The sequence below is a fragment of the Exserohilum turcica genome (genome assembly GCF_000359705.1).
Source record: "Exserohilum turcica Et28A unplaced genomic scaffold SETTUscaffold_2, whole genome shotgun sequence".
Lineage (NCBI taxonomy): Eukaryota > Fungi > Ascomycota > Dothideomycetes > Pleosporales > Pleosporaceae > Exserohilum > Exserohilum turcicum.
In genome coordinates, this window is record NW_007360025.1 from 3,073,517 (window position 1) to 3,097,338 (window position 23,822).

Below are 23,822 nucleotides of genomic sequence, written 5' to 3' on the forward strand. Positions count from 1 at the left end.
TCTCTTTTCCTCAATTTCTCGACAATGGCGACTTCCCAGCGCGTTGTCATTATCGGCGCCGGCATTGTCGGCACCAACCTTGCCGACGAGCTGGTCTCGCGAGGATGGAAGGACATCACCGTTGTCGAACAAGGCCCTTTGAGCATGCCTGGTGGCTCCACATCGCATGCGCCTGGCCTGGTCTTCCAGACGAACCCGTCGAAAACAATGACCCTGCTCGCAAAGTACACGGTCGAAAAACTACAAGCCCTCGAAAAGGATGGGCAGAACTGCTTCAACCAATTGGGTGGCATGGAGGTTGCGACCACACCTGAGCGTCTGCAGGAAATCAAGCGCAAGCATGGCTATGCGCAGTCCTGGGGAATCGAGGCGCACCTGATCAGCCCCGAAGAGTGTCTCCAGAAATATCCGCTTCTCAACAAGGACATTGTCCTGGGCGGCCTGTACATCCCGACTGACGGCCTCGCATTGGCAGCTCGCGCGACCCAGATTCTGATCGAGAATACACGCAACGCCGGCGTAAAATATCTCGAGCACACCCTCGTAACGGGCATCGAGCAAGCAAACGGACGCGTGACCGGCGTAACGACGAACAACGGTTCAGTCCCAGCCGACATAGTTGTTTCATGTGCGGGCTTTTGGGGTGTAGAGATTGGCGCAATGGTTGGTTTGAAGGTGCCGCTGCTTCCTCTCGGTCACCAGTATGCAAAGACAACGACTGTTCCCGGTCTCGAGAACCGCGAGGTCAACAAGAAGATCAACGCCATGAACGCCGAATATCCGATCCTCCGACACCAAGACCAGGACCTATACTACAGAGAGCATGGAGATCAGTATGGTATTGGCTACTACGGCCATCGCCCGATGCCCATCAAAGCATCTTCGTTGGGTGTTACACCCAAGCATGTGGATGAGAAGAGTATGCCCTCTCGACTTGAGTTCACACCCGAAGACTTTGAGCCGGCTTGGAAAGCAACGAAAGAATTGCTTCCCGTCTTACGCCAGACTGAGATTGCAGACGGCTTCAACGGAATCTTCTCCTTCACGCCAGACGGTGGATCGGTCGTCGGACAAGCTCCTCACTTGGACAACTTCTGGGTTGCAGAAGCTGTTTGGGTCACACACTCGGCTGGTGTTGCTCGAGCTGTCGCAGAGACACTCACAGAGGGCCGTTCGACCGTGGACGTCTCCGAGTGTGAGCTGACACGGTTTGAAGAAGTTCAGCTGAGCCCAGAGTACGTCAGCGAAACCTCGCAGCAGAACTTTGTAGAGATTTACGACATCATCCACCCTCTTGCACCAAAAGAGAGCCCTCGTAACCTTCGTCTCAGTCCTTTCTATGCTCGACAAAAGGAGCAAGGCGCATTCTTCCTCGAGGTTGGAGGCTGGGAGCGTCCACACTGGTACGAAGCCAATGCCAGCCTGGTGCAAACTTTGCCAGAGGAGTGGAAGCCGGTCGACCGCGATGCCTGGTCGTCCAAGTTTTACTCGCCGATTGCTGCAGCTGAAGCCTGGAAAACTCGTAACGCGGTGGCGCTATATGACATGACCACCTTCCACCGTTTCGAGGTGTCTGGCCCTGGCGCAGTCCATTTGCTTCAAAGACTTACCACTAGCGACGTCTCTGGAAAACCCGGTGGTATCGTCCATACCCTACTTGTCAACGCTCACGGCGGCGTCTTGAGTGACGTCTTCGTGTCGAGAATCGAAGGAGACCTGTTTCAGGTGGGCGCGAATACTGCGACCGATCTTGCCTACCTCTCACGCGAGGCTCGCCACCAAGAGAAGCATACTCCAGGCCAGTGGGTACAAGTACGAGACATTACAGGCAGCACCTGCTGCCTTGGTCTTTGGGGCCCCAGGGCTCGGGATGTTATCCAAACAGTCAGCCCCGACGACTTCAGCAGCAACGGACTACCCTACATGGGCGTCAAGAAGACAAGCATAGCAGGTATTCCAGTCACCATGTTCCGAAAGTCTTTCGTAGGCGAGTACGGCTGGGAGATCCAAACCACGCCTGACCTGGGTTTGCGCCTTTGGGACATACTATGGCAGGCAGGTAAGCCTCATGGCCTCATTGCCGCCGGTCGTGCAGCATTCAACGGCCTGAGAATCGAGAAGGGCATCCGAGCATTGGGATCCGACATGAATTCGGAGCATAACCCCTGGGAAGCCGGAGTCACATACGCCATCCAAATGGACAAGAAGGCTGAATACGTTGGCAAGTTTGCCTTGGAACAGCTTTCGAAGAAGGCGCCGCCCCGCCGGCTGAGGTGTCTCACCGTCGACGATGGTCGGTCCATGGTGATGGGCAAGGAGCCTGTGTTTGTTGAAGGCCAAAGAGCTGGCTATGTTACCAGTGCGGCTTTTGGCTACACCGTACGAAAGCCCGTGGCGTACGCATGGCTTCCAAGTAATGTCGGCGAAGGAAAGTCGGTGGAGATTGAGTACTTTGGCAAGAAGATCCAGGCCACAGTAACGCGCGATCCTTTGTATGACCCACAGGAGCGCCATCTGCGAAGCGAGGGACTCACAGCGCAGCCGGCGCTGGAGAAGAGGTTGAAGTCATTGTTGTGATGGAATGGTATAATGTGGTATGATTTTCACGAATACATGAGCATGGTTGTGGCGTACAGCTGGGTTTCTGAGGGTTGTTTCTTTCGAATAATTAGTGTAAATAAAAATTTCCTGTTTGCTACGAAATTGCCATGTACCAAAGTGATGCGAATTGGAGATATCAGGACATGTACATGCACGTTGCGGTGACAGGAAAAATTGATGAAGAAGCGATACTGCGCGAGAACAAGGCTAGTCACGGTTCACGACCCGGGAAGCGGGCCTCGGTACACGTGACTGTGTTATCGATAGGGAACTAGCACGTCATTGCATCCAGTGTTGGGCGTCCTCAGGCCATCAATTGCAGCACGGCAATTCATCTTTGGTATCCTCCTTATGAGCTTTCTCGCCGCGTCCATCAAGCGCTACTCTCTGCCATCGCTTTTCAGACCCATTGTCCGAGTAAGCGGTCTCAGCGGCTCTGATGATGTCAGAGGGCTAACGCTAAGCAGCCTTCACACATACCTGCACGAGCCATGCATATCCAATCAATTCCCATGTGTACGAGCACCTTGATGGGAAGATTACTCCAATTAGCCCGCTCACTCGTCCATCAGGGGAGGGTACAGGCAACAACTATGCCTATCTAGTGTCCGATGACAAGACCAAGGAAGCTGTCATTATTGATCCGGCGAACCCGCCAGAGTACGCTCAAAGAGGGGCTGTATAAATGCAGTATTTTAGTAACAACTCTGTAGGGTCCTACCCGTCCTGAAAGAGCAAACCACTGCAGGAGGCCTCAAACTGACCAAGATCATCAATACACACCAGTAAGCTGGCCACACCATCGCATTGAAGCACCCTAACATATTCCAAAAGTCACCACGACCATGCCGGCGGAAACTCTGAAATCGTGAGACGCTCTCTATATCAACATCACATCTTCATCATTTTCTCTAATCCCTGATCCAGCTCAAAGCCTTCAACCTCCCTATTATCGGCGGAAAAGACTGCGAAAACGTTACCACGACCCCGAGCCACAAGGAAACCTTCACCATTGGATCCATCAAGGTAACAGCACTGCACACGCCCTGCCACACACAAGACAGCATCTGTTTCTTCCTCGAAGACGGCGGCGACCGCGCCGTCTTCACCGGCGACACGCTCTTCATCGGCGGCTGCGGCCGCTTCTTCGAAGGCACGCCCGAGCAGATGCACGCCGCGCTGAACGAAACGCTCGCCGCACTTCCCGACGACACAAAGGTGTTCCCGGGCCACGAGTACACAAAGGGCAACGTCAAGTTTGCCAAGAGCGTACTGAACAACGATGCCATTGCTAGGCTCGACAAGTATTCCCAGGAAAACAAGCAGACGCAGGGTAAATTCACGATTGGAGATGAGAAGCAGCATAATGTGTTCATGCGTGTGCATGATCCCGAGTTACAGAAGGTTACGGGGAAGACGGCGCCGATCGATGTTATGGGCGCGCTGCGCGCGATGAAGGATAAGGCTTGAATGGGGCTGAGATGAATGGTCATGTAGCTATGAGCACTACTTCCAAGACTCCAGGGAATATGTAAATATGAAATAGTGTGGAGATGGTCGTTTTGAACTGTTCGCATGACTAAACGAGGTGATGTTGAATGCACGCAAGGGCATCGCCGTGAAGCAGCTGCACACATGTCACCACTACACATCTTCCTGCACCATGACTAGGAAAACATAGGTACAAGCAGAGAGATAACATTACCGAGTTATAGTGTTGAAACATCTACTTTACGACCAGTATACCATGTACACCCTGTAAACGCTCCTTGCTCTATACTTCTCCCTGAACCCACGTCTATCTGACTGCACCCTCCCTTTCCACTCCATTCCAAGCCCACCATTTTCAACCCACTTGGCCTCACTCTAGCTTTGACGCAAGCGCCTTGAGAACATCAGGGTGTCTCCTTTTGCGCGGCGGATATGCGTCCTCAGCCTTGAACGGATCGATTTTGTCGCCGTCCATGAGGTACTCGTACCTGTCTACGACCGTCTTGCAGAAGTCGGCCCGCGCGCTGTCGAGGTACTCGTGGGCCTGGACTTGCTGTTGGGGGCTCAGGCAGCTGTAATCGATGCTCCAGCGGGCGAGCTGCTTCCAGCTGTACAGAGACATGGTTGGCGCGCCGACCATGATTTGGTAGAACTCATGCGACATGGAATTGCTGTAGGTTGTTAATGGTGGGGCAGAAGGATGGGGGGAATGGAGTTTATGAGGAGATGAGAGCATACCTGAAGAGCGAAGGGTTGTCCGAGTTGACGGTGCAGGGTATACCAGCAGCCAACAGTTCCGGATACGGATGCTCCTTGACGTTTCTGCAAAGATGCAGGAGCTCGTTTGAGATTAGGCACAGCTCGATACAGATGCCAGAGTTGGTGTCGGTTTTCCGGAATTTTTCTACCAAAAGAGGGTGCTTCATCAGGGCGAAGCCGTGACCAATGCGCTTCGAGTTTAGGGCCACAGCGTCATAAAGATTCGACTTTGTGGGATCGTTGGAGCCACCCGTGTCCAGCAACGTCTCTCCAGCATGGAACATGAAGGGGATATCTAGATTCAGCGCCTTACATGTCTCTCTAAATGCGACGAGTTGCGTCCTGTAGAAGCCAATATGGTTGGGCCGGTCTTCGGCACCTACCAGATCAAAACCTAAGACGCTTAGAGGCTGAACGTATGATGCGAAGTTGGACTTTGCTTACCGCAGATGAGATCTGGAAACTGAATCTTGAGCTTGATGCAATCTCTCATCTCGTTCTCCATCATGTGTGGTGGTATGGATCGTGGCGTGCAGTAGATGATCTTGAGTCCAAACGGGAACTTGTGAATCTCACCTTTTTGCAACAACTCAGCCTTCTTCGCTTCTACGCCAGCAATGATGAGCTTCATCTGAGCAGCGAGGTCAACGGAATCTTCTGGTTTGCCGCTGTTACCAGGAATGCTTTTGTCTAATAGCATGGGGCGCAGTTCAGCGTACATGACCTTTTCCTGAATCATCTGGTCAATAGCATCGCTTATGTATGATTTGTAAACACTTTCGTAGTTAAGCAGTCCCTTAAACGCCCTCGTAGCTTGGTTAAATCGAGCCCAGACTCTAGAATTGTATCAGTAGACTATCTTGTTGAGAGGGAACGAACATACCCATTAACGGTTTGGTCAGGATGGTAGGCTTCCTCTCGACTAAGCACCATCTTGGACCTCAGCCAGTTCTCAGCAGGCCTGAGAACATGGTGTGCCGAGTCTCCACAGTGATGTGGCCGTCCCTCTCGAAATGTTTCAGGCTCTTCGTGCTTGTACTGTCCTGGGAACTTCTTCTCAAATGCATCCTGAAACTTCGCCCACGGCATCCAGATTTGCTGTTGGAATCCTTCCTTTTTGAGATCCTGCGGGGTTGTGATGAGGGGATAGTCCACCGAGAAAATATCAACGTCAGGGTTAACGGTGGCTGGATCCAAGACATTGAAGATCAGTTCAGTCATACCCAACTGATGTTCATCTTGGATGCGCTGAATGCTGCGAATGTACATGTTTTCCATTTTCCGCGCGCGTACAAGAAGTAGTTCAGGATACAGTTCGGCATTGAAGTGCAGATGCAAGAGGGCACCCTTGGGTACAATCTTGGAAATTTCAAATAGCTTGCTCTGAGTATCTATGCGCTCCTTGTTAGTAAGATATTGGCCACCCATGTCTTGATCCTCGGGAAGTGGTAGCGCTTCTGAGGCGATGTTGCCAAAGGTAACAATACGCTCGTACTCGCGTATCGCGTGTATGATGATTGCCGCTCTTCTTTCCAGCCTATCTTGCTCAGATGTCGAAGTACTCTTCGGCTTTGCTCCGCGATCCCATGCATTTTCGTCTTCGGCTTTGAGAAGATTTGCTCTCTCTCCATCGTACTCCTCGCAGGCTTTAGCATCTTGGAGTTTTTGACCAAACCTTGCCAAGGCCTCCGCTTCCTTTTGCTGTTGCGTCATGTTGTCAAACGAGTGATCAGCGGGTCTTGTCTCTTCAGAACGCAGAGGCATTTTGCGTTTTGGATGAGGGCTGGTTGGCCTTTTTCTCTTCTTTGGGGAGTCAGCGACGGTCATGACCGGCCTGTTTGGGTCTCCGGGAGAGGTGTGCCTGCCACGTACAAAACTACATGTAACCATTAATATAAATGCGCAGAGAATGCGAGTGTTTGGTCCGGGGCTCACAGTGTGGGGACCACGATGCCGCACTTGGATAACCAGCCTGGCCGGGCTTCTGGAGACTCACTCAAGGGTTTGGGGTCGCCGTCAATTGGCATGCCGATAATGTTCTTGGCAAGGTGTCTATCAGCTGCTCACAGGGATGCGAGTGAAGGTGCAGGTGAAACACTCCAATGCTGGCTGGATGCGGTGCACCGGTATTCAAAAATATTTGCTGTAATACTAATACTTTGACCGGTTTGGGCTGTGTAGAAGCATCAGTCGCTGGTTGCAGTGTTTTGCTAGGGCAAAGTCTGTAACAGGTGTAGTCGATTGTGTAGTGCCCAGTATGGCCGACCCGTATTTCGGCCTAATTCACGTGGGCGGTCAGATCAGTAAAGAGTTTCAGGATACAAATTCCGGTGTAGTGCAGGTGTGCTGCGCCTCTTTCCTACGGTTGATGAAGTAATGGAGGACGGCAGGCGGCTGTTGCCTAGGGGTGATGGACTCAAAGATGGACAACGCATCGAGTGGCAACCAGTGAGCAGCACAAGATGTGAATTTGATTAGAGTGTCATTTTGATGGGCTTCCAAGCGAGCTTTGCCTGATTGTCTGGGCGTGGGTGAAAGGAGATGACGAGGTTGTCTGAGGGAAGGAGCGTCTAAGGCACAGAAGGAAGGAGCATCCACCTACATCAGCGCACACTTTCTGCCAAAAACTCTTCCCTCTCCTCACAACACCGGCACTCGCGACACCACCTTTAATGTCTTCTTGCAGCAATCGGGCCCTGGACGCTGGTGTCGCTATCGAGTCGTTCCACGCGGGATCAGCCTGGCGCGTGCGTCTGTTCTAGGGCTGCGCCGAACTGACGAGGACAGGCGATGTCAACAAGCTCGACGGGGCGCAGCAATTCACGGGCCCAAGGCGTTCTCGCGGCACGCGGTTCACTCCTCGAAAGACGCCCCGAGTCGGCCTGGTAGCTGGGCGGGTGAGGCTATGCAGAAACGCCGTATGCAGCCTTGCGGCACCGGCTGCCATGGTCTCGAAGCCCAGCCACTGGTTGCCAGCCATGCCCCTCACTACTCTTAAGCCTGAGGCCCCGCGGTTGCACAGGCCCAGTCGGCCGGCGGCTGTCGACATGGATGGAAACTCGCTTCGTTGGTGCAGCGCGTATATTCCTAACCCAAGTGGTATGACACCCGCCACTGGTAGCACTCGTGGGCGACACAGGCGCTTTTGGCCCCCAGCTTGAACAAACACCTTCGCTCCCGATCTACACCCGCGCGTCGTCACCATCATGCATGCATACTCCGCGTCCGCTGTGCGACTGTTTTATATCGCTCTCTAGCAGCTTCTCCACATCCACAGAGCACTTCAAATTGGACACATGCCGCCTGTCGACCTTGTTCCACCTGCGTGCTCTTCACAACACTAGAACCCCGACCTCTTGGCGAGATGCATTGGCTTCCAGCAGACGAAAATGGCAACCTCTCCTATGGCCAGTTACAGCTCGACATTGTTGGTTTCCTGGCCATTTTAGGTGAAGGTTCCGTACTAGCAAACGCCCAAATCTCGACGCTTTCAAAATGGATCTTCTTGCCCCGGCTGCTCCCAGCGCCTCAGGCTATGATGAGGCCGACCAGGCCAGTCAAACTCGAGCCGTTCGCTGGCCATGTGACGGGCATCGTCTCAGGCAACCACCGAGACAATATCAACCATATTGGCAACATCGTCTGGTGAGTACATCATTGCTGGGAAACATGGCTAGCATCAATTTGAACCGGGCACTCCCCCGCCTGTCTACCACACTCAGCAACGTCCTGGACGCCACACATGCCATTTTTCAATGAGCTATACTGTACAAATGCTTACAAAGAACAAACAGCGATGCTAACCACCTTGAGCCTTTCTCCGTCCGGGTCGTCGAGATCAAGCGTGTCGGCGAACAACCTCTCAAAGCAAAGACGTTTGGCCCGCTCACCTTCGTAGCGCTTATTGGCTTCACGCTGACCATACTTCTCTTCGCCTTGTCAATATGGCAAAGAGACGGCATGTCTCTCGTTGCGACCTTGCTCCTGTCGTTTCTCTCCAGTCTGATTGGTATCAGCAACAAATGGGAGCTGCGACTTCCTGAACGTAAACACAAGCATGGCAAAGTCCCCCGGGGGGATGTTGTCATCCGATATCCAAAAGGAAGTTTCCTGATAGTGCGGTGTGAGGAAGACGTAGCTCGAGAGCTCTACTTTGCACCAGAGAGCATCAACTACCTGATAGAACACGCTCCGGTGTACAGACTGATCAGTTTGATCGGCACCATTATGCTCATGGGCGGCGTCATATGCCTTGCCAATGCCCAGATTCAACTACAAATTGCATGGGCTGGCGCCTACATGCTTCTTGGCGCCGCATACTGGATAGTGGCTGCGCTGCCTAGCAAGATGCACTGGGACACATCTTGCTACGAGGTTGTACCCGAGAGTCTCTCGGACTCGAACGAGAGAATAAAAGGATACCCTTCCAGGAACGAAACATTCACACAGGCGCTCTGGAGGGCCATTTGCGTCAGTAAAGAGACGGATTGGGTGAAAAGAAGTTCGGCGTGTCCCGACACGGTAGCCTGGAGAGACTGGCTGAGAGAAGCCAAAGCCTGCAGCCAGGATGTGCGGCTCATTGACCAGCCGGGCAAGTTCGAAAAGGAAATCAAGATCTGGGAAGTACCTGATTGGGATCCGCAAGCGTCTTTGATACGCCTGCTGGATGACCAAGCACGCCGGGACCAGAAACGGTTCGACGGGGGGTTCGAAGACGTTTGACCGCCGCACCGCCATTTGCGGTGAATTCTTCTCAATCCATGTTTCAGATGAGAATTCCTTGCCTCTTTCCCGTTTTCGCAATCTGCATAGCCCTGCAAGGAAGGAAGGAAGAAAGAAGGAAAGAAGGAAGGAAAAAAACTTTCACCATCCTGCGACGACACGAGATCCCAACACACACGACTCACGAACTTTAAAAGGAACGAAATAAAAAAAAACCCCGACATCACGACCCTCGATTACCACAATCATACCGAACACCACTTCATTCATGACGAATATAGCGCATATACCCTCTTTGTTTTCCTTGTCTAGTATTTGGATATAGCATTATTTTGCGCTTGGGCGTTCGCAGGCATACATTCCTAGTGCATGTAGGTAGGCAGATATACAGTTCGTGTTGTATTGTAGGCAGCGCAATCTATCGCCTTTGACTTTGCATTTGAGTTGCTTTTATTTATTTATTTGGAGTCGTTGATTGATTGATGCGTGTATTGCTTTCACAGGCATCGGCTAAGCCTCAGCCTTGATCTGCCCGTTGGATCTGGAGCTGTTGTCGTACAGCAACATGCTCACGCCTTGGATAAGACGAGAGCAGTGCCGGATATCGTGTATACAATATGACAGCCCCAGAATCTTTTTTTTTCGCTCAACCGCATGCCAACTAGAGTTAAGGCATCATGAACAGCTGACTCTGCTTTGGGTATCCAGACACCGCGTCTTTCGTATGATTTCCAACTTCATGCGACATGCGCGTCGATTCGCCCGACAATCAGCATGACGCGGACATCCCAACTTGCCCGCACCACTAGTTTCCTGCTCTAGTCATTGCATTTCTTCACGTTGCGCTCCTCCACCGCTGCTCATGCTCGACCTTCCTCTTGACCACACTCCTCAACCACTTGTCCAAGCTCTCCGCCTCAGCCTGCGCATCGACGTCCATAGCCTCGCCCTCGATATCCAACTTGATCCCACCCTGGTCGTCGTCGTCGTCGTCGTCCTCACCACAGCACGTATTCTCAGCCATTTCGCAAGCCTCATTCCACTCCTCGTAGCTAAAAGTCCCCTCACTCTCACTCAGCAGCATTTTGCGGTCGCCGGAAAAGGCAAAGACGTGGATGCTGCGTATGGGTTTCGCGCGCAAGAGCTGGTTGGCGGTTGGCGAGAGGAGCGGCGCAGAGGCCTTGCTGGATGGCGAGGCGGGCTGGGCGATGAGGACGGAGGTGAGGGTTGTGCGGAGGGGTATCGAGGCGGAGAGGAGTGCGAGCAGCGCAGTGTGGAGGAGGTGGGGGAGGAGCGTGAGAGACTGCGACTGGATTAGCGGGTTTGAACTGTGTGGGAAGATGGAAGGTGGGAAGAAACGCACCGCGTTGGCGCCTGCTGTGCTGTCTTCTTCTGGTAGACTTCGCACTTGCAGTGTGATTTGCACCAGTGTGCGCGGTATCGCTTGTGTGAGGATGATGCTGCGGAGCGTGTTGTGCACGAGTGTTTCGAGGTGTCGCTCTCTTGGGCCTTGAGCTGTGTCAGCGCCAGATCTCCTTCTACTCTTCTACTTTTTTCTGAAGATACGCACTTCCAACGCCCATGGCTGGCCGCACATTCACTTCAATGGCGGCTTCTTCCGGCAGCTCATCGCGTCGCTGTACCTCGATTGGGCCGTTGACGGCGCCAATGATGGAGTAGCCGTTGTGGGTATATGTCGCGGAGCCGTCTGCGCGGTTCAGATGCGTAAGGGCGACCGTTGGGGCGACCATGGCTCCGTGTGCGATACGGTATGCGCGTGTTGCGTGGTGATGTCACAGGGGAGAGGGAGCAGAGCTGAAGAGAGAAGCAGGGCGATTGGCTGGAACCTCACGCCGAAGCATGCATGGAAAACGGTGACAAGGCTCGCGTGTATGTCGGTGTATGCGTGCAACTCCAAGGCCAGGCGGTGCGGATATCACGATGCTGTCCAAAAGTTTTGGTGGGGAGGACGCTCTGTGCGCGCGACGACACGTGCCCTGGACCTCGGTGCAGCATCACCGCGGCCAGCCCAGCCAGCTACCCATGCCACCGGGCGACGACACGCCTTGCTGGCAGCCAGCCTCCGCTCGCCATCCTCACCGCTATCACGCCCAGCGCCTCGCCTCCCACGCCTTCTTTTCCACATCGCCCGCCCGACGCGTGCAGCTGGAGAGACAGACTGCCCGCGACCCACCATGGCCGGCTCTTCGCGCAACGCCTCGCCCATCAAGCGCCTGATGACGGAGCTGCAGACGTACCAGTCCAACAAGAACGAGGTGCTGTACGACTTGGGCCCGACAGATGAGGACGTCATGCAGTGGCGGGCTGTCATGAAGGGCGTGCCAGGAACAGCATACGAAGGTATGCACGCCCGCCCAAAACACCCATGATTGATGCTGACATAAAAAACCATAGACGGCTGCTGGCTCCTCTCCATCTCCATCCCAGCGTCATACCCGCTTGCGCCGCCCACAGTGCGCTTCATAACGCCCATCTGCCACCCCAACGTCGACTTCAAGACGGGCGAGATCTGCCTGGACCTGCTCAAGACATCGTGGACCCCCGCTTACACCATCTCCACCACCATGACCAGCATACACCAGCTGCTTACGAGCGCCGAGCCAGACAGCCCGCTCAACATCGATGTCGCGCAGCTGTTCCGCACCGGCGACGAGGTCGGCGCACGCAGCTTGATTAGGTGGTATACCGTCAGCGAGCGGTACGAGTGGAAGTCAAGCCCGTGAGGTGCGACTGCGACTAGCGGGGCCGGCGAGTAGAAGTGGTGGCAATAGATATCCCCCATGGGCGTTTTGCATTATCCGGACACAAAGATACCTATTATTATTCAATTTTCAAGAAGCGAGCGGGAATCAAGAAGAATATATTCACATACAAGCTCTTGTTGATTCAACACGTCACTTGACGTCGAGCGGTGTTGCCTTCAACTCCATGTAGCCACATACATGTCAAACTTATTTGCTTCCAGCCCGCCACGAACCAGCCATCTTAGTCGCCTACAATGCACACAACCTCGCCATACCGTTTTCCGACAAACGAACTGATCTCAAGAACCCTCCATACCGGTCTTCAAGCGCTTTTCCATAACCCATGCCTACCATGGTATCCCGGCCCCAACCAAGTTCAAGGAAAAAGCAAGAGTACAATGATACTCGCCTTACCATTAGCGTACACCTCATGCTCATGTGCATACCCTTGATCCTGCATCGATCGTTCGGGATGGATGGATGGATGGATATGTGTGAGTGGGTGTACGGGAGTGGATGTTGTTGTAGTAGTAGTAGTAGTAGTAGTCGGAAAACATACAGGAGTCAGCATGACTAGATACCGAACCTGGCTCTCTCTCTCTCTCTCTCTCTCTCTCTCGCGTCAGTGTTGCTACTCCGAAATATATAGCTACTTCGATATGCGCTCGTATATATACTGCAGGGCTGGGGCTGACTAGAAGGAATTGGTGTGTAAGTGCGTAGATACATGCATAGCGAGGCTTTTGCATGGACAGTTTTTTTTTACGTACTGCTTTCTTTGTGTGGTCTACACACACATATATATATATATATACGTGCATGAACACTGCAAACCAGAAATACACATACAAAATAAAAGAATGTAAGCAAACCCACACCACTCCACTTCCACTCCACTTCCACTTGCATTCCAAGATTGGCGATCAAAAACCATTGGTTCGATGAGATACCGTGGCGTTTTCTTTTTCTCTTCCCGAATACATGTACGGAGATGCTCGCTGTGTAAATCACGGGGGTGAGGGAGATGGTATTTCCTTCTTCTCTATCACATCATATCCCAGGCCATATCCTTGCACTGCATGTCGTTTCACACCTATCGTTTCTCTATTTCTCTTTGTTTTTTTCTTATTCGTGTTTTCGAAACACCGGTGGGGAATGTGTAAATCCCATACTATATGTGCTTGTGCTTGGGTTGATCGAACTGGGAAAGCAAATGTGAAAGAAGAAGGAGAAGAAGGAGAAGGAGGAGAAGAAGAAGAAGAAGAAGAAGAAAGAAAGAAAGAAAGAGTAATGGACCGGAGATGATATACATGTAATTAAAAAAGAAGCAGGGTGGAAGATGGAAGAAGAAAGAAAGGAAACAGGCGGGCTGAATGGCTACACGTAGACGCGCGTTTCAGCTATGTTCTCGATTTGAGCTGGGCTGGGCTGGTCTGGTCTGGCTGCAGTATATGTGTGTGTGTGCTGTGCGCGCGCTTATTGTGTGTATGGGATATGGCAATGAGGTGGTTGCATGGATAAAGCCCTCCACCCCACCTTCCATACCAACGATACCAACCCCAAACACCCCAAAACCCAGTCCCCAGTCCAGTCCAGTCCAGTCCAGTCCAGACCCAACCAGCCAACCAGCCTCACCCGAAAAAACAAAACAAAGAGAAACAAAAGAAAATACACACTCACCCCACCGGCATATCACGCAGTCCCGAAGCGAGTCCGGGGGAGGGGAGGGGGAGGGGAAAACCCTATTCTACAGCCGCAAGACATCGAGTCATGCATTATATACATGGTGTGATGGGGAAGAAGAAGGAAAAGATTGGAAAAAGGAAAGGGCCAGGGTAGAAAGGAGGGAAGAGAGAAGAGAGAGAGGGAGGGAGAAGAAGCGGTAAAGAGCGCCAATGCTTTAAAAAAAACGCCGTAGTTTAGGGACTCTTTTTTGGTTGTTACTGCTATTGTGTCTGGGAAGCATGCACCTAGGATACGATACAATACGATACACACGCACACAATACGCACTAGAATGTATAAAACACGCAACGTATACATAGATAGATAGATACATACATGCATCTAACCCGTCTAATCCCTCCCATCCCACCCACCCACCAAAGCACCCAAGCACAACGCCCTCTACACCTCCATGTACCCGCACCAACCTCGCCCCTGCTCTCCCCTCCTCTCCCTCCTCTCCCTCCGTTCCTTCCCGTCCCCTCGCCGTAGTCCTTGGACGAAAACGGGGTAGTGGGTAGTAAAAAAAAAAGAAGTCGCACAGGCTAAACTCCAGCCTGCATGTGGACTCGCGTATTTCTGTCGCGCGCGCTCCACTTTTTCCGCTGCTTGGCCCATGCCGGGAGAAGGAAGGATGGGGTGGGCGCGCTGCGCTCAGCTACTAAGCGCGCAAGCCACCGAAGCACCAATGCAAGCCCAGCAGCCCAGCCCGCCAGCTCCCCCATGCGCCGTTGTACATGAGTCTGTATGGAGAGAAAGGTGTGTGGGAGAGGGGTGGGAAAACCCGCTTTTGGGCGTTTGGAGGCGTGCGCACATGATGGTGTGGTGTGGTGTGTGGTGTGTGGTGGTGTGGTGTCGTGCATGCGTGCATTCCCTTCTGTGTGAGGGATGCTGGTGATGGCGGGCGGTGGTGAGCTGGGATTTGTGACGTAGCTTGTATTCTTGGTGTACAGAGAGAGAAAAGAGGAGGAGGAGGGGGAGGGGATTATGCAAAGACAAGGTGTGTATGTGTTGTTTCTTTGAGGGTTCTGCGGATATTGTGGCAGTGTGCGTCTGAGGCGCTTCTTTTTTCTCTATCTTCTGCTTTTTGCGTTGTGCGGTAGCGATGCGATTGAGGACGGTGTCGTCTATTTCATCCAGTGTTGACTGTCCACTGGGTACGTCGCCACCCTTTGTTGGAGACAGTGACAACTTCTTCGCGGACGGCGCCCGCCTCGGTGCTATTACTTGTGGGCACTCGTCGAGAAAATACGATAGTCTCCAGCTCTTCGGGTTTTTCGTCTTCAGTCGTCTTGGGAGTCGTTTGACCCTCGGTTTCATGTGTCTTTTGCAGCGCAATGGTCGGCAATGGAAGAGGATAGTAGGGTGCATCATATGGTCCCGGAAGTCTTTGCGGAGGCGCGACCCATGGGTAAATGGGAGAAAGAGACGGTTGACGAGTTTCTTGTTTGAGGGATTCGAGGTAGTCGTTTGGCTTTTGCTCCAGCGACGAGGGATGAACCTCGCTATCCTCTTGAGTCTCCTGACTAGGCTGCTTTTTTGATTCGCCAACCGGGCTCGCTTCCTTGGCCGGTCGAAGATGTACTTGCCCACCCTGAGACGAGTCTTTTCGTTGCTTCAGCATCAACTCGTCTTGGTCCATGGTTGAGTGCTCCAGGTCTGTATGGGCACGTGACACACTTCTCTTTCTGTTCCCAATGTGCAGAGCAATTGAGCGGAGGACTGTTGCGAACAAGCACAGCAGCGAGACGGTGCTGAAGAGGTCCCGCGGTTCAAATAACATGCGCCAGCCGTCCACGCTGGCCACAGCGGCAGGTCTCGCGAGCGGAGGCATGGGCAGAGTAATGACGACGGCGAAGAATATATGGGCCTTGGCACAATGCACCTAGGCGTGTACGAGGTGCTGGAGAGCTGCAGGTCCGTCAGTATGGCACTAATTAGTCTGTCGGTTTACCGTACAGAAAGCGGGCAGGCGTTGGCATTACATACCTCAGGGCAGCCGCCGGGAGCGGTTAGCATCAGCACTAGGGCAACTCGAGGCCCCGGACAATAATAGAAGGAGTATCAGAAGCCAACGGGCGTCGTCTTGTTCCTGTAGGATTTGCACCGGGGTGCTTGGTATAAATACGAGAGGCGGGGCTGAGCGGGCAGGTTCCTGCATGGGGCATCGTGAGGCATTGCGAATTACTTATTTGGCCTGCCGGCGACATGAGCGGGCGGCGGGTGAGGGTGAAACATGGACATTTCAACATGGCAGGCGGCGGGCGTGTGGCAGCGTAGGCTCTCGGGCGTCGGCGAATGGAGCAGCGGGCCCTCGACGTCGTCATTATCAGCTGCCTGGTGGGCGGCGGCGGCAGGCGTACATGACAGATGGTGCTAGAGATTGGGGTTAGGTTGGGTTAGCACGAGCACGTCAACCACCGCGCTCGCAGCTTGGCGGCCGCATCTTCAGCTCGCGTGTGCCGTGGTGGCGCTGCCCGTGGCGCTGCGAGTGGCGCGGCCTGTGGCGCGGCCTGTGGCGCCCGCCGCTGGGAATCCGACCCGACGGGCAGCCCACTCCCACTCCCCCTGCCCGCAGGCATAACGGGCGACCTGGCCCGGAACCCATTGTCCATGGAGCATTCGCGCCGCCCAGGTGCGCCGTGTCGCCGTGTATACTCTACACGGCCTGTACACGCCCGTCGCCGTGTGTCATGGGCCTCCCGCGATGCGTGGCTTTCAGCTTCTGCACGAACGCCAACCGACCACCAGCCCGCACGCATCTCGACGTATCCAGCAGCGAGCCAAAGCCGGCCATCCATAGCCCCGTCGAAACACCCGCCGTCTCGGCTTTTTTGCGGGGTCCTGTCCTCTCGACAGCCACACTGCCTGACTGACGGACTGACTGACTGACAGCTCTCTATGCCGCCCTGGTCTCATGGCTTCTTCCGCGCTTCCAGTCCCAGTCCCAGTCCCAGTCCCACTAGCATTAGCTTTCTGCCCATCCGCAAGCTGCTGTGTGCGGCTGTCCGGCTCTTAGGCCCTTTCTTCTATGTCCCCTCGCCATGATTCGTCCACTGGCTCGCCATGTCGAGTCCCCCCCCTCTTGCCCGAGCAAATGTACCTAAACAAGCCTGGAGACAGCCTGTTCGATAGCTAGCCGGTATCAAGAGTCGGCGATCGAATCTGAAGGCTAGCTGGAAACCAGGGACCAGCCTGTTCCAAACAGCCTGTGTGCCGACGGCTCTTGTGCCCATGGCACGCTTTCATTTGCCCTGAGCATCCCGCGGACTCTCTCTCTCTCTCTCCTCTGCATCATGTGCTTGTTGTTGTTTGCTTTTGAAGCCACCTACCGGACTTCTGTAGTGCTGGCCCTGCAACGCTTGAAAGCTCTGCAGCCATATTCCAATCCGAGCGTAGCATTCACTCCCCTCCCCCCCATCGAGATCGCAAACACGCCTGTATAAAACTATGCAGAGATCTAGAACCCGCCTCGCAACGAATTGCCCTCCAGCTCGGCCATGCCGTCATCAAGCAGCACACATGTCCTTTCAGATGCCATACTAGGCACCCAACCCCAATTGGCTCGCAACTTGCACAGCCACGCCTCTACTACACCTGCACACCGACAAAGACGCGTAACTATGTACACCTATCCTGGCATGCATTCCGAACATGCTGCCGAAGCATCCAGTAAGCCTCCACTTCTTGCTACTTGACCTCCATCTCCAGCTTGCATGCACATGTGTTTTGCTGTGCCCACGGCGATCCCGGCGCCACACTGCACGTGATTTGCCCCTTGCACTAGTATTTCCGCATTGGGCCCATCGCCGTTCGACGTTCCAATGCAAACCACCAAACAGCAAGGCTCCGCATCGGGCGCATCTAACTAGTAAAACGAAAAAAAATGTCAATGACACATGACAATCCCATAGCACACGTCCATGGCGACTCGCTGTTTCGAAAATGCCATTTCCACTCCCCCCCCCCAGGGCGCGGTTCGGGTATCGCAGTAGACGGCGGCAAGTAGAGTTCTAAGAATACGCTTTGATCCCCGACTTCATTTTGCGGGTGAGCCCAATATGAACGACCCTTTTCGTAGGGGGGGCTGGCTAGTTCTCAAGACCTGCTAGTCTCATGAGCGCCGCCGCATACCCATGGTCGCCTAGCCCCTGGCATCTTCTACCATGGCAGCAGAGAGAAAGCGCCATCGGCCATCTGTTCCACGGCTACATGGAAAGCAAAAAAAAACCCCCCATGGGTTCGGCATCAGAGTTTCTCTGCCGAGCCCCCAGGGACAACGCTAGAGCGGTTAAGATGCCGTGACAAGAACATGCGTGATCCTTGCACACACACTCTTGCGGGCCTCTAAAGGAGAAGCTAAGTTTCTTTGGTGTGCGCCTCCAAACAAACATATCCAGCCCAAACCCAACTACAAACTCCACTAAGTACACCTACATGTCCATGTCCATCCGGAGAAGTCCGCATTGGAAATTTTAACACAGAGTTGCCCAAGCGAATACTTATCATATACCTGGTTATAGCGCCGTACCCATTTCCCTCATCTCCACTCCCCCGGGGTAATACTTAGTTTTGACTCAGCGTCATGCGATCACGATGCATCGTGGGAGAACGAGGGGGGCGGATCAGCAACGCCTGCGGCCAGGCCCCCTCACTCCCCAGGCCCACATTGACGCAACTCGTTTCTAGACCCTATTTTGGTAATTGGGTTGCTTATATAAGTGCATCAACAAGACCAGGACGATCCGTTCGTTTAGTCATGCAGGTAAGAGATGCAGAAGGATGCTGTTAGTAGATCTGCATGATATATGTCATCACTCGTATTATTTCAGGCTCTGAATGCCTAAATTAGCCGAACATGGCATTGTGTAGAGCTATGACTATATTTCTTTCGGTTTCCGAGTACTGCTGCACTCTCTTCATGTTGGCATGATGATTCAATGCCGCCAGCAGGTCGTCAACTCATTCCAAGCCAGTCTTTTAGTGTCGATGTGTCGATGTTCAGATGGACTCCCACGAGGATCACTGTGGTGTTTCCTTGCATGTAGAGATTGCAGCGCCCTCAAAAAGACTGCTTACTCGAATGTAGACGACGAAGCTACCAAGTTTGTTCTTGTGATAGATATCCGGGTCGATCCGGCTTCGTCTGCCCACCCATGCCAGTGAACCAGCCTCGCTGAGCTTCTGCGCCTGGTATCACTGCCACGTCTTCCGTGCATACACCTACACGGGATTAGCTCCTACACATCGCCCTACAACGCCAGCCTCATATCGCCTAGGCCATCGGCATATGAGGGCACGCCTATGCCGGCCCTGGTCCGGTGAGCATGCATGTGGAGCTTGTGACATGCAAAAACGAATACCCGCCAGTGCTTACATTCAGGCGGTGATCATTGCCTGACTTGGCTTTCGAATAGCCTTGGAAAGATACCCAACCCAGATGCAGGGATACTAGCAGGGGACATGTGGGAGCCTTCTAGGAACACCTTCATACACTTGACAATAGGCTTTAGTATGCTACCAGTCATTCCAAGATACACGACTACATCTAAGCATCGAGCTGGAATACTGGTCGGCCCTCCCTCCATTCATCAAAATCCTTTTCTCCCGGCATCTCTCTGCCGTCGGAGAGTTTGAGTCTTGGGAAGGGCCTTGCTTCGCGGTTGTAGGTCGGCTCTTTCTGGGCCAGCTCTTCATTGACTAAAACCAAAGCCCCGGAATGCCAGCCTGCAGCGCTCACTCGCAAAGCAAAGTGCGCGCCGAGACCGTCTTCCCCACCGTCTTGGTCCCAGGCTCTAGCTTCTTGTTCGAACCACTCGCTGACCTCCCCTTGCACGTTAGGGTCATTGGCCCACATTTGTCTACGCTCCTCGCTCTCTTGGGCGTGGGCCTGGTCATGTGCAGTCTGCGCGAGCCATTCGTTTTTTCTCCCATCGAACCAAACCTGACGCCCAGAAGTGTATGCATGAGGCAGCAGTTGGCCATTGGAATTGAATCTGTCGTAAACAATACCGCGGGCCCTTCCGACGATGTTGTCATGGTTCATGCCCAGACCCAGTGAGCCACACGCTGTATTCTCTGTGCCGTACGAGGTAATCTTTCCGTTCGCGTGAAGTGCGAGATAATGGTAGTCACCAAAGGCGACCGAGATGACATCGTTGTGCTGAAGGGCAGGTATTTTCTTGAGGCCCGGCAGTCCGGCTTGTTCTGGATTGGTCTGTCGATGCTGCATGCATGACTCAAGGTAGTTCTGGTCGCTGGTGATGACCTCGCCGTCCCTGAAAACAGCAAAGCTGCGGAAAGAGCCCTGGACATCGATGGGCATTCCTTTCTCATGTCGCAGTTGACGAAGCTCAACAATTTCATCGACCGCGTTCTTTTCCCCAAATCTTCCACAGAAAACCCTGCCAATATCCGTGGTAAAGACGACAAAGTGCTCCAACATGATGTAATTCATCACGACACCCACCTCTTCACTCAATTCTCTCTGCTCATCTGTGTCTTGGACGCCCTTGACACGCTGATAGCCGGTCTTTGGGATTTCTGCATGCTCCAAGACGAGCATAGTATCAGTCCCTTCATCGCCGTGGTCTCTCTCAACTGGATCCCATACGACTATGCCAACACCGCTCACGAGAGCCGAGCTGCGACTCCACCCTGCTACGACTTGCTTAATTTCTCCAAACGTTGAATCTGTACTCAATGTAGCACCCAAGGAGAGCTCTTTGATCTCCAAGGTTGCGAATCTAACCTGCAAAGCAGGCTTTGATGCATCGAACCATGACCATAGCCTACCGCTGTCTGAAACTGCTAGTATATGCGCTCGGCCAGAGGAAAATTGCCGTATGGCAACAGCTGGCTCTACGTATTGGGCTTGGGCAGCGTTAGAGGGATACCCTTCTGGAAAGCGGAGCGCTTGAAGAAACCCGCTGGCGTATACTCTTTGGCCGTCAAGGACTCCAGCGGTGTGTAGAGTGCCCTTGGAGGTGAGAAGAGTCGTCGACCAGCCTCTGCACGCACGTATTAGCTATTTGCGTCGACCAGGCCGAATGGTGCCACAAAACCTACCCGCACTGCATGTCCGCAATGACACCCAGATCCCGTGTGTTATGCATCTCCGTTGGATGTGCTTCGTTGGTGCTGTATGGACCAAAGCGGCCTGGTCGCATGAGACCTCCCCTCATACGCGGTCGGTGAGGGAACAAATCGACAGCGGCATCGAAAGCATGTCCTAGGCGGTTTTGCCCGTTATGTCCCCATGTAAAGACACGGCTCTGAGTGAGCAGCCGGCAGTACATCTTCTGCCATCTTACACCATCGTGCTGAACGACTGGCTGGTTGGGTACGCGGAACGTTGTGCGAGTGGTATAGCTCCAATAGGCGGGGTCGAGTCGTATCGAAGCGTCTTGAAACGCCCTGCAGGTACTGCATAGGGCAAGGAAGCTTTTCGCATCTAGGTATGGAAATACAAGTACAAGGATATCGAGGGGAAGGTCGGTAATCGAAGTGACCTGTTCGGCCATTGTGGTGATGGTGGGGCGACAAAGGCCTGAGACGATTATCTCGGTCGTGGCAGAGAGGTATTTTGGTGACCTGGGACTCTTCTTTAGTGGATACGCCTTGCTGAGAGATGACGGACCGAAAGAAAGGGTTATCTCAAAGGATGCATAGAAACAAGCGTGTACAGGGTGGAAGGGGTGAAGTCCAATGACGCAACAAGGGCCCGCGGGGGATCGCTAGTGCGGGACCTTTCCGTTGTGGCGCTAATCCCGAAGCGGCCACCAAACTTCTGACTCAATTCACGACTCTATCAAATTTCCGTGTGTCCCGCCCGCAAGGTTCACCACACCACGCAGACTACGACTTCCGCCTAACTATTTCGGGCCACAGCTATCCACCAAGTCTGATAGTATTCAGCAGCCAGGATCCAAGGCCAATAGCGCCTACCTCATTGGGCAGGCTTCCACTAAGCTGGCCATATTCCAGACGTGAAAACGAGCAACACATCGCGAAACTGAGCATCATGTCTGAAGCACCAGTTGCTCAGCCAGCGCCGGCGCCAGCTGCTGACTCACCAGCGCCAGCTGCGTCAGTACCAGCGCCTGGCGAGGGTACATCGGACGCGCCCAAGAAACTCTCACCAGCAGAACTGAAAAAGCTAAAGCAGGCGGAGAAGCAGGCCAAGAGAGCCCAGGCAAAGGCTACTGGAGGGGCACCAAACCAGCAGCAAGGGCCTTCAAAGGACAGCCAAAAGCAGCAAAAAGACTCGAAGCAAACATCAAAAGACGAAAAGTCAAGACCGTTCCCAACACGGCAGAAACCAGCGCAGGCGCATGCGTCATTAGCAAAAGAGCCGGAAAAGAAGTCCAAAAAAGACGCTGGATCAAAACAAACTGGCCTCTTCTTTGGTCACCTCTACAGCCAGCCCAAGCAGCAATCGCTTGTTGGCGCCTCAAAGGACGTACATCCCGCCGTTCTCGCGCTGGGCCTGCAGTACAGCAGCTATGCCATTTGTGGCAGTATAGCACGCATGGTGGCCATGCTTCTGGTGTTCAAGACCGTCATCGAGGCCTACCAAACGCCCCCAGGAAACAGTTTGGCCCGGCATCTAACCAGCCATCACCTGGGTCCGCAGATTGAATTCCTAAAGAGCTGCAGACCGCTGAGTGTCAGTATGGGAAATGCCATTAGGTGGCTGAAGGATGGTAAGTAGCACATGCCAACCTACCACTCAAACCATTTGGTTTGCATGCTGATACATCTACAGTCATTATCAAGATTGATCCCTCAACCCCTGAGAACGAAGCTAAGCGCGACTTGATTGAGGAGATTGACATCTTCATCCGTGAGCGCGTCACAGCCGCAGACCGACTGATCCGCGACTTGGCCGCCACCAAGATCCAAGCTGGGGACGTAATCATGGTGTACGCAGCTTCTTCGATCGTGGAGCAGACTATAGTGCATGCGCACGATTCCGGCATCCCGTTCACGGTCATTGTAGTGGACTCGAAGCCGCTCTTCGAAGGCAAGCAATTGGCGCGGAAGCTCGCGAACCGCGGCATCACAGTGCGGTACTACCTCGTCACGGGGGCTTCTCACGCGGTACGAGATGCCACAAAGGTGTTCCTGGGCGCGCACGCCATGATGTCCAACGGGCGTCTCTACTCGCGCGTTGGCACAGCGCTCATCTCCATGCTCGCGCATTCGCATTCCATCCCCGTCATCGTGCTCTGCCAATCCGTCAAGTTCACCGAGAGAGTCGCGCTCGACTCCATCGTTGGCAACGAAGTCGCGCCGGCTGAGGAAATGCTTTCGGAAGCTGAGCGTCGCGAGCTGCTCCCCTTGAAGTCTCGACTGCCCGCGTCCAAGACCGACGACAAGTCCGCTACAGCAGAAGACGCACCCGCAGATACAGCGGATGTCCTGAAATGGATCGAAGAAGCAAAGAACCTGCATCACCTCCAGGTCCTCTACGACGTTACCCCCGCACACTACATCAACATGGTCATTAATGAGTACGGGAGCTTACCGCCAAGCTCGGTTCCCGTCGTCCACCGCCTGAGTACGAACACCCCATTCCTTTCCAGCGTTTCTCTCTCTCTCTCTTCATACTATGCTTCAAGGCAGATACTAACATTGCATGTTCCAGGAACCGAAGAACAAGAAGTCGCGCCTTCAAAGAAGGGCGTACGCCAGACTACCGGTTGGTCATGAGAGAGATAGAGGCAAGTCGCCAAGTAGATACTTGGATGCCGCTGT

At 53.6% G+C, this 23,822-nt stretch overlaps 9 protein-coding genes across 9 annotated transcripts; 5 read left to right on the forward strand and 4 right to left on the reverse strand.

The window, feature by feature from the left end:
- Window positions 1-24: 24 nt before the first annotated feature.
- SETTUDRAFT_31638 (uncharacterized protein) lies at window positions 25-2,577 on the forward strand (the record flags this gene model as incomplete). The annotated part of the gene is made up of 1 exon (XM_008026890.1): window positions 25-2,577. One exon carries the CDS (start codon window positions 25-27, stop codon window positions 2,575-2,577), a length of 2,553 nt encoding a protein of 850 aa, XP_008025081.1.
- Window positions 2,578-2,952: 375 nt separating this feature from the next.
- Window positions 2,953-4,149, forward strand: SETTUDRAFT_163329 (uncharacterized protein; the record flags this gene model as incomplete). Its single annotated transcript, XM_008027603.1, has 6 exons — window positions 2,953-3,018; window positions 3,069-3,117; window positions 3,174-3,261; window positions 3,315-3,386; window positions 3,436-3,469; window positions 3,529-4,149. 6 exons carry the CDS (start codon window positions 2,953-2,955, stop codon window positions 4,069-4,071), a joined length of 852 nt encoding a protein of 283 aa, XP_008025794.1. The 3' UTR covers window positions 4,072-4,149.
- Window positions 4,150-4,405: 256 nt separating this feature from the next.
- SETTUDRAFT_136143 (uncharacterized protein) lies at window positions 4,406-7,187 on the reverse strand. Its single transcript, XM_008027604.1, has 5 exons — window positions 6,787-7,187; window positions 5,735-6,727; window positions 5,296-5,687; window positions 4,831-5,245; window positions 4,406-4,763 (listed from the first exon to the last, which is right to left on the reverse strand). Exons 1-5 carry the CDS (start codon window positions 6,876-6,878, stop codon window positions 4,463-4,465), a joined length of 2,193 nt encoding a protein of 730 aa, XP_008025795.1. The 5' UTR covers window positions 6,879-7,187; the 3' UTR covers window positions 4,406-4,462.
- Window positions 7,188-8,063: 876 nt separating this feature from the next.
- SETTUDRAFT_171544 (uncharacterized protein) lies at window positions 8,064-9,923 on the forward strand. The gene is made up of 2 exons (XM_008027605.1): window positions 8,064-8,496; window positions 8,646-9,923. Exons 1-2 carry the CDS (start codon window positions 8,216-8,218, stop codon window positions 9,571-9,573), a joined length of 1,209 nt encoding a protein of 402 aa, XP_008025796.1. The 5' UTR covers window positions 8,064-8,215; the 3' UTR covers window positions 9,574-9,923.
- A 46-nt stretch (window positions 9,924-9,969) lies between these two features.
- On the reverse strand, window positions 9,970-11,460 carry SETTUDRAFT_163333 (uncharacterized protein). The gene is made up of 3 exons (XM_008027606.1): window positions 11,144-11,460; window positions 10,937-11,082; window positions 9,970-10,876 (listed from the first exon to the last, which is right to left on the reverse strand). Exons 1-3 carry the CDS (start codon window positions 11,322-11,324, stop codon window positions 10,409-10,411), a joined length of 795 nt encoding a protein of 264 aa, XP_008025797.1. The 5' UTR covers window positions 11,325-11,460; the 3' UTR covers window positions 9,970-10,408.
- Window positions 11,461-11,768: 308 nt separating this feature from the next.
- Window positions 11,769-12,317, forward strand: SETTUDRAFT_19896 (uncharacterized protein; the record flags this gene model as incomplete). Its single annotated transcript, XM_008026772.1, has 2 exons — window positions 11,769-11,934; window positions 11,989-12,317. The coding sequence occupies 2 exons, from the start codon at window positions 11,769-11,771 to the stop codon at window positions 12,315-12,317; spliced, it is 495 nt and encodes a 164-aa protein (XP_008024963.1).
- A 2,878-nt stretch (window positions 12,318-15,195) lies between these two features.
- Window positions 15,196-15,897, reverse strand: SETTUDRAFT_19897 (uncharacterized protein; the record flags this gene model as incomplete). Its single annotated transcript, XM_008026773.1, has 1 exon — window positions 15,196-15,897. One exon carries the CDS (start codon window positions 15,895-15,897, stop codon window positions 15,196-15,198), a length of 702 nt encoding a protein of 233 aa, XP_008024964.1.
- A 3,626-nt stretch (window positions 15,898-19,523) lies between these two features.
- Window positions 19,524-21,586, reverse strand: SETTUDRAFT_136152 (uncharacterized protein; the record flags this gene model as incomplete). The annotated part of the gene is made up of 2 exons (XM_008027607.1): window positions 19,524-21,073; window positions 21,132-21,586. The coding sequence occupies 2 exons, from the start codon at window positions 21,584-21,586 to the stop codon at window positions 19,612-19,614; spliced, it is 1,917 nt and encodes a 638-aa protein (XP_008025798.1). The 3' UTR covers window positions 19,524-19,611.
- Window positions 21,587-21,917: 331 nt separating this feature from the next.
- On the forward strand, window positions 21,918-23,777 carry SETTUDRAFT_171549 (uncharacterized protein; the record flags this gene model as incomplete). The annotated part of the gene is made up of 3 exons (XM_008027608.1): window positions 21,918-22,768; window positions 22,831-23,625; window positions 23,713-23,777. Exons 1-3 carry the CDS (start codon window positions 22,087-22,089, stop codon window positions 23,775-23,777), a joined length of 1,542 nt encoding a protein of 513 aa, XP_008025799.1. The 5' UTR covers window positions 21,918-22,086.
- Between the last annotated feature and the right edge of the window lie 45 nt (window positions 23,778-23,822).